Below are 10,769 nucleotides of genomic sequence, written 5' to 3'. Positions count from 1 at the left end.
AAATGTTAACTCTTGACTTTCACAGAAAAAAATCTTAAATTCTGATGAAGCACTTACACTAGCGGTTTTTAATGGTACATTCCATAGCAAAATTTAAATGAAAATTAACCTAAAACTATGCATTCAATTTACGAACTTAAAATATGAACAGTGAATAATAAGTTACATTTAAGTAGGTGAATAAGATTTGTACAAGTTCCTTTGAACGAAATCAAATCAATCCTAGCTTTATGTACCATTTACTTTAATTAGTAGTAAGTTAGAAGGCAGGTGATTAAGATCAAACACCGTATGTTGTAGATATTTCATGTTTGGACATGGCTGTTTTAATTACCGGCAGCCTCGAGCCGTTATAGGACGATTTCTTTCCCCACAAACAATGCTTCATCGCAACTCCAAACCGAATCATTTGGATTATTACCAACAGAGGGTTTTTATTGCGTGGATTGAAAATACAAATTGCCTTCCAATTATCCACCGAACTTGCCACAAACAAATGTGATTCACCTTAACGGTATCGTCGCATGTGCAGGCGGTTGCGGCGACGCCAGCAGGCACGACGCGATCCTCCGATGGTCTGGGAGTAGCGGTAGCCCTTGCCCAGACCGCGCGAGCTCTTTCCAGCGGAGGTGAGACCACGAAGCTCACGATGCTTGTGCACGGCGTTACAAACCCAGTTCACGTTTGCGTCACGACGGATGGCGTTGTGAGACGGGTCGACCATGATGACCTCGTAGTACTTGTGGGCAGCATCCTGAGCCACCCAGTACGAGTTCAGTACACGCAGACCTCCCAGACGACGACCAACACGTTCCTGTCGAGGGCGGTAAAGAGAGCAGAGCAACATTAATGCATGGTGGTCATATGCAGCAGGTGCCATCAAAACAATGCGTGGCCATTTTGTGAGGTTATGTGTCAGACATCCAAGGAAGTATTCTAGGTTCATTTGATTCGTGATCATCGCGTGAAAAAACGGTAATTATCATCAGAACAGTGCTCACGTTAGGTGTTCACCACGGCCATTGGCCACAGGCATTGGATAGCATGCGGGGTTTCTTGCACTTACCTCAGCAACGGACTGCAAGCAGCGGTACGGCTTGAGCTGGTTCACACCATGGCTCTTCGGTTTGCCGTACGTGCAACCCTTGGGGACCGGGCGTTTGCGACCACCACGGCGGACACGAATGCGGAAGATGGAGTAGCCCTGCTTGGCCTTGTATCCCAGGCGGCGGGCCTTGTCCGGACGGGACGGACGAGGTGCACGGTGGAATCTGGTCATTTGGCGGTACTGCCAAACGCGAATACGCAGCAGGTAGCGCATCACATCGCTCTGCTTCTTGCGGTACAGCTCCTGGACGTATCTGTATGCCCCCATGTTTACAACGATTGAGGATAGACCCTAGCAACGAAATCAAACAAGTTTTGATCAGAAGTCACATCATCGGTCTATCCTACCGCAGCTCGCCGAGAGTGGCGGACGGTAGCTGGGCATAGCCGGAAGTTGTGTGATGAAATTGTAGATACTAACCTACAAAAGAGAGAAATAAACAACGATTAGAACACAATTCTACAGATGATTTATCAAAATAACAAGCAAGGAGAGGGATACATGACGAGGTAAAGAAACAAAAATGATAATTTACATTCGCAAAGCAGATTCGAGCGACTTACCTCGTGGACAATGCGCTGAAAAAGAAATGGTCCAGGGTGACAGCAAGCCGATGACAGGAAGCCGCGTGCATTTGGGGCGATGTGTCATTAAAAGCGTTTATGATGTAAGTTCAAGTGTTGATGAAAGTAATATAGAAAACTGGAAAAGCAAATTTAATTCATTTTATTATCACATCGTATTGACTATACAAATTTATTTATTCCCAGTTATTTATGCACAAAAAAATACATCTTAAAAGCAAAATCTTGCTGAAATATCTGAAATAAACATAGTTGTGTTACAAAAAGGCGAAGGCGACGATTTTCTGTAATTCACCTTACCGATGACAGCGCCATCTATACTTTTGCTTGCAAACTATGACTTCAAATTGCAATAAAACCCGTTATTCAGCCGGTTGTTGAATTGAAAAATGTTAAATGTAAAGAATTTGATTTTTTTTGGGGACAAACAGTTTCAATTTCAATTGTTTTTGTTTTAAATTGTTTTTGAACATAAAACAGATTTTTATGAAATAAATGTGAAATTACAATATCAAAAACACAAAAAAACTCTTGAAAACTACACAAAAACTGTGGGACAAAAACAAGACCTTAGGTTGGCGTGGATGAAACAAAAGATTTATCATCAACAGTTATCTCTAACCAGACCGAGTGCTATTCAGGGTGTAATTCCTGTATCAGTCTTGAACACAGTCTCAAAATTTTAATTCCAGGAATGGGCTGAAAGATTTTCTTCACATCCAATTTCATGCTTTATTTAAGTAGATTCGTCAGCACATCTCAACATAATCAGCTCAGCTTGGCAGCCGTTCAGTCAGTTGCGTGGTTGAGCTTGGCCTATCATAATGTCGCGGAAGCTTTGCCTGCTAACCTTTCTACTGTTGTGCAGTCTGGTAGCGCCCCAGTGTGATTCAACCGCACCGCTCAATACGTCATCAAGTGGATTCGCGTTCGAAATGATTTTGGTGAAGTTGCAACTACTGGAGCATCAATTCATCGTACATAATATGGAAACAGAGGAAAAGATAACAGTACTGAGCGCCAAAATAGAAAATCTTATTAAAAATGTCGAGAGCCTTGCTTGGACGGCACAGCAAACGGAAGAAACGGCAAATCAGCTCAAACTAAATGGAAAGTACATTGCGAAAAATCTCACCGCAATCCAGAGTGATCTTACAAGTGTGCTCACTGAACAGAAGCTGTTGAGAGCGAAAAACCAGTGGAAAGATCAGTATCTTTCCCAGCGCTGTGGTAATTCAACGATACTCACGCTCAATGGAGGAAGTCTAGGAGGAATCGATCACAGCTACAAGTCCTGCAACAAGATACCTTTTCTAGTGTCCGGAGTGTACACGATTCAACCGGAAAAGCCTTTTAAGAAAGCCATAACTGTGTTGTGTGATCAAGAGTACGAATCAGGCGGATGGACTGTGATACAGCATCGGTTCGATGGATCACTGAATTTCTACCGCGAATGGCAGGAGTACAAGGATGGGTTTGGCAATCTGGACGGTGAGTTTTGGCTGGGGTTGGATCGTATACATCAGCTGACTAATGCGGAACCTCATGAGCTGGTGGTTCTTTTGGAGGATTTCGAGGGCAACAAAACACACGCAAAGTACGACCAGTTTCAAATAGGAAACGAACACGAAAAGTATGCGCTCAACGTGCTAGACGGCTATTCGGGCACGGCAGGCGACTCATTGGGAGGTGCAAAAGCCATGAAGTTTTCTACGTTCGATTCGGACAATGATTCACACACCACTAACTGTGCCTCAGTTTACCATGGTGCATGGTGGTATGCAGGCTGTCATCAGAGGTAAGTGCATCTCGTGGTGTTAGCTGTAGATGAGTTAAAGAGCAATTGTTTAATGTTTCATTCTTTCAGCAACCTCAATGGGAAATATTTGCGGGGACATACGGAAGAATATGCAACGGGTATGGTTTGGAAATCGTTTGGCGGCTATCATTATTCGTTGAAAAGCTCCAAAATGATGATTAGACCTAAATCTAACTGATAACGATGTGTGTACTCAATTAGTTAGAAGAAGTTAGAAGGACCTGACCGATCGTATTGCTAGATAGTTAATTTTTATTGTATGTTTCATTTGAAGAACTATTTGAATAAAAAAAAAACAATTATTAAATTTGAATTATTGAATTAATGGAAACATAAAAAGGTTTTATAAATAAAATTGAAACATGTCGAGCATAAAAGGGCGATCATGGTGAGTAAAAGAAGAGTGAATCCAGCGTAAATGTTGTCACATGATAAGCCAGTTGATGCTTCAATTCCCAAATTTAAACCATGAAGATGATGTTGATTCCACCACATGCCCTTGCATACGCCCAGGAGGGTCAAAGCTATCCCCAAATTATCATCGATAAATTGCCATCGATTTATTGAGTCATCATATTGTCATACTGACGTATTACAATAAATTAAAATAAAAAGTATTTGATTTCCCTGTCATCTGAAGCCGTTTCCATATCAACTACCTGTATTTGCCATTTCATCGGAGAAGCCTTCCATAAAAATGGATGCTATTGCCTTATCAACTGAAAACTCCCGTAATATGGATGTAATGAAACGATAAGAATAGCTAGAAGAAGATTTAAGAAAAAAAATCACTAAGTGTTGTAAATGCATTTTGTAAAGCACAATTGGAAAGTTAAGAAAATATGAGCTGTAGTGAATGCATACTCGCCCAACCCAGCGAGATCCTGCACTGTAACGCCGTTACTCGGTAACGCCATTCGTCGAGCGAAAGCGATCGACATTATTCTGGTCTCTGCAGTGGCGCATCAGCATAGGAGCGGAAGGAGCGGCCGCTCGGGGCCTCGTCGGTCAGGGATATCCTGTTGTTTCCCTCAAACATCACAATTAGAAGGGCCGCTCAACTGCCATTCCGCTCGAGGCCTTTAAATATCTTGACTACCACTCTCGGTCTCTGTAGATAGCGCTCTCCATCATTAGCGGCGATCGAGTTTTGAGCAACCTACAGCTAAATTAAGCCTAAATTTGAATATCAAATCTTGACTACAAAATATTTACGATCGGTTGAGGTACGATCATGTTGAAGTTGGGAGTTTTGTGTCTTTTGTTTCTAGCGGTGATACTGATCTACATCTGATTTGAAAGGTGTACTGTGAATTAGATAATCCAACGTCAAATACTTCGTTGCTTGATATCAAACTTGAGGACTTGAGGAGCAAGATTGATATCTTAGATTCTCAGTTTAACGATTAACACTGGTTTACAAAGCGTCAAATGACTTTCCTCGACTGCACAACTTCTAGTGAACTGGTTTAACCGGCAGAATTCACTCCATTAGATCTTACCGTGGTGCAACATAATCCAACAAGTTCTTTTCGATGGATAGAAAATCAGTTGGCAAGTGTCAGGTTCCCATCAATTCCAGTGGTTCTATTGAAGAACAATAAGGGCATCTGTAAAATATGATCAGCTCGAGATAGGCAATGAAGATCAGAACAATGCTCTTTCAGAAATAGGATGGGGTTCAGGAACGACGGGTGATTCTTACGAGTACACTAAAGAAGGTGGCTGAGGCGACAGCGGCGCCGGTCTTTACATGGCAGGTATCTGGGGATCAAATCCCATCCAGACCGCCTCCCTGGACTCTGGACGCTGGACTTGACTATCCAGCTACGGATAATGCCAAGCCACAGAAAGTCAGAAATTGCAGTCCTGAAACCGTTTGACGTCGTAATGCCAAAGCAGAACAAGAAGACTTGGTCCAATCGTTCTAAGGGCCATGGATTGAAAATGGTTGAAAATGATGATAATACCCAAGAAAGAGAAAAAAATCAACCTTTGTTAATTCTTAGATTGACAAAGGTGTGGCGTGCTTTATTGTATGTGACAACATGATAAGCGAAAGGTAATTCGCCAAAGATAGAAATCAAACACAGCTAATTAGTGCTTAAGAGCTAAAAACCACTTACGCTTACTAAGAACACTTACGTGTTCTTACAAGACGATCAAATTAATTATCGTGCGGTAAAATGTGCGGTCTGTAAAACAGAAGGGGATTTTTACTACACAAAACAAGCGATGGCAAATACACGCGCAGATAAGATTGCTTATCACAGTGGGGTGACCTCTTCGCAAAAAAATTCATTGAGAAATAAGGCGCTCGGCTCGGTTGGATGTATCTATATAAAACAGATGCACTTTAGCGTCATGAACAGTGCACGTACGTGAATTATTGTGGTCACATCATGCTTAAAAAGTGTTTGCTTGTAGTCGTCCTGTTGTGGTGTGATCAGCTCGCCGCGCAGAACGCCTCCAAACCCGTACGCTTGACGGTCGAAGAATGTGGATATGCGTTCGGGTTGGTTCTGAACAAGCTGAACACGCTGGAATATCGTCTCATGGAACGGGAGCTTCTAATTGAAAGTAAGCTAAGCAATTTAAGCGCCCTGATCGAAAGCTTGCAGCAGCCCCAGTGCAATACGACGTCCCTGCCGGTCTACAACCATACGGTGGAGACGGTGTACAGCTCCTGCCAAAAGGCACCATCATCCGGTGTGTACAAGATTCAACCGGAAAAGCCCTTCAAAGAACCGATCACTGTGCTGTGCGATCAGGAGTACGATTCGGGTGGATGGGTTGTGATACAGCATCGGTTTGATGGATCGACAAACTTCTATCGAAATTGGAAGGAGTACAAGCATGGATTTGGAAATCTGGATGGCGAGTTCTGGCTGGGGTTGGATCGTATTTATCAACTGACAGTGTCCCGGCCGCATGAGCTGATAGTGCTGCTGGAAGATTTCGAAGGCAACAAAACGTTTGCGTGGTACGATCGGTTCGAAATTGGAGACGAGCATCAGAAGTATAACCTAACGAGGATAGATGGATATTCGGGCCCGGCAGGAGATTGCCTTGGGAATGTGAAGGGAATGAAGTTTTCCACGTTCGATCAGGATAATGATACGTGGGAAAACCAGTGCGCTGTTACGTTTGCTGGAGCATGGTGGTACAGTGCATGTCATAGCAGGTAACTACAGTTTTACTCCAGTCATAGTCACACACCTCTCTAAAGTATATGATTGTATTGCCTCTTTTTCTCAAAATCCAACAGCAATCTGAACGGAAAATACCTGCGCGGACCAACGAAGGAATATGCCACTGGTATGGTGTGGGAAAAGTTCCGAGGACACTATTATTCGCTGAAGTCGGCTAAAATGATGATAAGACCTAAAGCATCATGAGATTTTGCAGCTTCTCGCGTGATAATAAACTGTGAATCGTTTAATGCATTGTTTTGCAGAACACTTCGTTTGTTTGTTTCTTTTATTTAAAATGGACGGACGGATATTTATAATGTGTTACAGACATTTTTAATACTTAACAGATTGGTTTGTTTCTGAAATTGACCTCCCGGAGTTGAGGAGTCGACACATGCAGATCAAAGGGTCACGCGAGTCAAGCAAGGCCTGAGGCTCCGTGACTGAACGTAGCTCTGCGTTGAATGGAGCCAAGGTTCGGGTCGATGAAGCCCACCACACTGATCGTTAGTGATCGTACCAGGATGCAGTATAACGACTTGGCTCAGAGCGGATCGTGGATCTTTAATCCTAGCTATGCGTCATGTTTGTAACTAACCCTAGCTATTGGTTGTACTTTGGCACGATATGATCGAGTTGTTCCTTGAAGCACAGCTTTCACCTATCAATTTAAAGCGTAAGCCGTATCCCAAATCTGAGAATCGGGCTGTAAGAAATTAAATAGGGAAAACTCTTCTTGGATGAATATTTAACTTTGGTGGTTGTAACTAGTGTTGTGGCAAGGTGGAAAATTCTACTAAAGCAGGGCTACTCAACAGCGCAGTAGGCCGACATACCCTGTGCATGGGGTCTTAAGGGCACTGTTGGGCAGCATAAACCATGTATCCAAGCATGGTTGCTACACAGTGCAGTTGGGGCCTCCAACAGTTATTACATGGCGGCGATGATCTACGGCGAAGGGGGTCCATTGATCGTGTGGAGCGATCAGGCCTAGCAAACTCACAGGATCAAAGGACATAGTCTGAAGAGTTTATTTGGATACCGGTCAGTCTGAAGCGTTAATCGGTAGAGCGAAAGTGTAAATTTCCTTCGATTGGCCCTGAAAAGCGTGAGACATTCCTGGTGTTGTCCAACGGTCTTGTGCTTTGCCCCGATAAGTGTTGTGCTGTATCGCTTGGTCGCTTGTCTTCCAAAATACTGTAGGACTTTTCCTTTTGCGGAACCAAATTAAGTAGAGTTACGTCTGCTAAGAATCTAGGGTTTTCTTTTAGTGATCGCATAGAGAATGCTCTCCATAAAGTTAAGAAAACGCTTGGCTTTATTATCCGTCTGTCCTCTGAATTTCGCAATCCCCTACGTCCCAAATCACTGTACTGCTGCTGGGTTAGCTCAATTTTGGAATATGCTGATTTAGTATGATCACAAGCTGGCCAGACGGTGGTGGATGGGATTGTGAGTGCGAAGAACAAACTAATAATATGAACAGCTACTTTGTGCTAGCAGAATTACCTTTTTTTTAAAGAAAGAGAGTACTTAAAGACTTCTATTTGTTGTGTTAAGCCCCCGTTATAGGCTTGAAGACCACTACTCATGGGTTGTAAATGTTCAAGTGCCGCTACAGTCTAAATCACATATTCCTCCGCAAGGGAATAATAAAGCAACATATTCAGAAAGAATGCACATATTCAGTCTAAACCGTGCCTGATGACTAATGAGCTGTTTGAAGTTTAAAAATTGCTACTCTTGTTAACTCCAAAACATTTATCATCTTTTACTGTATGAGCTAGTGAGACGACAGCAGCATCAGCATTAATAAGTACTTCAAACAAGTACACACGATCATTACACGCTCTACTGAGGAGAACCTGGGCAAATCTCAGCATCAGAATCTTGAGTACTAAGATCTTAATCGCATGCGACTGGAACACATAAGATAACGAATCAATTATTGATCGTAACGATTATTACTATGTCTTCTACATTGAGCAATTGTACATTAAACAGCATTGAAGCGTGGATCCAAAAAAAGCAGCGTGTCTACTTCATTCTGATAACTGGAAACTCCAACCACTGTGACTCCCCGAAGCGTCTGGGTGAAGCCGTGAAAAGATCCGTAACCCGATAATAACACGCGTGGTTCAGAACTGAATGTTTCAGCAAAGCATCGTTCTGAATACATGTTGCGCGTGTACTTTAAAAAAATTAAAAAGATGATTGAGTGAGTTCTCAGAGTAACTCTTAAGTGTAAAGTGAATAGCTGATAAGATCTAAATTTGATAAAAATGTTGTTAGAAAGCATCAAGTGGCTCAGGTTTATAAAGGTGTTCCACGGAAAGATAAAATAGCACTCAATGGAAAAAATAGAAGTGTAAATGTATTTAATCTCTAAAACTCATTTTTACACCGGGTAATTGGTTGGACTTAAGACGATTGTGATACTTTTCTTCCCCCTTAGAGATGCATCATTGCCTACAGTCCGTAACGAGCCAGCCGATTGCAACTTGTATGCTTCCTGTGATATGATGATTTTTGTCCTCAGCGGCAATTTTGACTTTCTCGTCGAGCATATTATCGATATAAGAGGGTCAACATTTCGTCTCATAGCGTCATTGCACCAGTTTTGCCAGTGTTATCAACATGCTCAAGGTTAGCCTCCTATTTGCGCTAACGCTCAGTGTTGGCGTACAGTGTGAGCCAAGCTCCGAAACATCAAGTGTGGTTAAAGATGGGTTTGCGTTCGAAATGATCATGACGAAATTAAAATTGCTTGAAGATCGCCTCACTCAGACGGCACAACTGATGGAAAATAGTAGTGAGTACAAATTCTGCAGTGCAGTTCCCGCATCCGGTGTGTACAAGATTCAACCGGAAAGCCTTTCAAGGATCCGATCACTGTGCTGTGCGATCAGGAGTACGATTCGGGTGGATGGGTTGTGATACAGCATCGGTTTGATGGATCGACAAACTTCTATCGAAATTGGAAGGAGTACAAGCATGGGTTTGGAAATCTGGACGGCGAGTTCTGGCTGGGGTTGGATCGCATTTATCAGCTAACAGTGTCCCGGCCGCATGAGCTGATAGTGCTGCTGGAAGATTTCGAAGGTAACAGTACGATTGCAAAATACGATCTGTTCGAAATTGGTCACGAGGATCAGAAGTACGTTGTCACGAAGATGGGTGGATATTCGGGAACGGCAGGAGATTCCTTCAGTGGCACGAAAGGGATGAAGTTTTCCACGTTCGATGCGGATAACGATACGTGGGAAAACCAGTGCGCTGTTACGTTTGCTGGAGCATGGTGGTACAGCAACTGTCATTCCAGGTACGAACCGGCGGGCTGAAGTTGTGAAGCTGAATTTATAAAATGTTTCAAATGTATTTTCCACAGCAATCTGAACGGAAAATATCTGCGAGGAAAAACGGCGGAATATGCTACCGCAATGGAATGGTCCAGCTTTCGAGGGCACCACTATGCGCTGAAGTCAGCTAAAATGATGATAAGACCAACACGTGCTTAGTAAACTTTCGATATAACAATTTTTAAAATAAAGTTAGTTGCAAAGAATAACGCGTGCTGTAAAAGAGCAAATGTTGTATGAATTCTGGTGAAGTTCTGAAATCCTCTAAATGCTGTAGCACAGAGAACGCTTGAAAATTCAACTATTCCATCGCTGCATTTACCACCCCTTGCTGAAGTGAATCTCAGCTGCTAGTACATTCTCTTTGGTGGTTACAGGAATAAGCAGAGATTAAACAAAATGCAAAATGTTTTGCTTTTAATTAGAATGCTGCTGGGTGCGAGCTACGCTTCTACCACTCATCTGGCACGTCCACCTGCAATCGAGTAAGCCATGTGAATGTGTTTGAATTTTCGGTATTTTCGTTTTAAGCCACCTTGATAGAACACGTGCTCGTGAAAGGCCACCCTTGCCAGCTTCTCCTTGCTTACAACAGTTTAGGACCCCCCTTTCGCGGTAACCTTAAACCTCAACATAAGCATATCTTTACGCACGACGATAGAATCTCGTTGTGTGTTTGTCCGTGTCTTGAGGGTGCTGATTTTT

General features: G+C 42.8%; 4 protein-coding genes across 5 annotated transcripts; 3 read left to right on the top strand and 1 right to left on the bottom strand.

Moving 5' to 3' along the window:
• Positions 1-405: 405 nt before the first annotated feature.
• LOC118516452 (60S ribosomal protein L15) lies at positions 406-1,751 on the bottom strand. 2 transcript variants are annotated; one of them, XM_036062348.1, is made up of 3 exons: positions 1,672-1,751; positions 1,067-1,399; positions 406-814 (listed from the first exon to the last, which is right to left on the bottom strand). In XM_036062348.1, the coding sequence occupies exons 2-3, from the start codon at positions 1,373-1,375 to the stop codon at positions 509-511; spliced, it is 615 nt and encodes a 204-aa protein (XP_035918241.1). In that variant the 5' UTR covers positions 1,376-1,399; positions 1,672-1,751; the 3' UTR covers positions 406-508. The 2 variants fall into 2 exon arrangements, with proteins under 2 accessions (XP_035918241.1, XP_035918242.1); XM_036062349.1 differs by having other exon boundaries at positions 1,529-1,695.
• Positions 1,752-2,423: 672 nt separating this feature from the next.
• Positions 2,424-4,116, top strand: LOC118516449 (ficolin-2-like). Its single transcript, XM_036062345.1, has 2 exons — positions 2,424-3,490; positions 3,560-4,116. Exons 1-2 carry the CDS (start codon positions 2,517-2,519, stop codon positions 3,687-3,689), a joined length of 1,104 nt encoding a protein of 367 aa, XP_035918238.1. The 5' UTR covers positions 2,424-2,516; the 3' UTR covers positions 3,690-4,116.
• A 1,750-nt stretch (positions 4,117-5,866) lies between these two features.
• Positions 5,867-6,972, top strand: LOC118516454 (ficolin-2-like). The gene is made up of 2 exons (XM_036062350.1): positions 5,867-6,695; positions 6,780-6,972. Exons 1-2 carry the CDS (start codon positions 5,914-5,916, stop codon positions 6,907-6,909), a joined length of 912 nt encoding a protein of 303 aa, XP_035918243.1. The 5' UTR covers positions 5,867-5,913; the 3' UTR covers positions 6,910-6,972.
• A 2,327-nt stretch (positions 6,973-9,299) lies between these two features.
• Positions 9,300-10,287, top strand: LOC118516451 (fibrinogen C domain-containing protein 1-like). Its single transcript, XM_036062347.1, is given in 3 exon segments — positions 9,300-9,585; positions 9,588-10,027; positions 10,094-10,287. Coding segments are annotated over 3 exon segments (813 nt in total). The 5' UTR covers positions 9,300-9,342; the 3' UTR covers positions 10,224-10,287.
• Positions 10,288-10,769: the final 482 nt, after the last annotated feature.

Source organism: Anopheles stephensi, unplaced genomic scaffold (genome assembly GCF_013141755.1).
Source record: "Anopheles stephensi strain Indian unplaced genomic scaffold, UCI_ANSTEP_V1.0 ucontig296, whole genome shotgun sequence".
Taxonomy (NCBI): Eukaryota; Metazoa; Arthropoda; class Insecta; order Diptera; family Culicidae; genus Anopheles; species Anopheles stephensi.
Note: the sequence above shows the minus strand (reverse complement) of the source record. Positions and strands in the feature narration are given on the sequence as shown.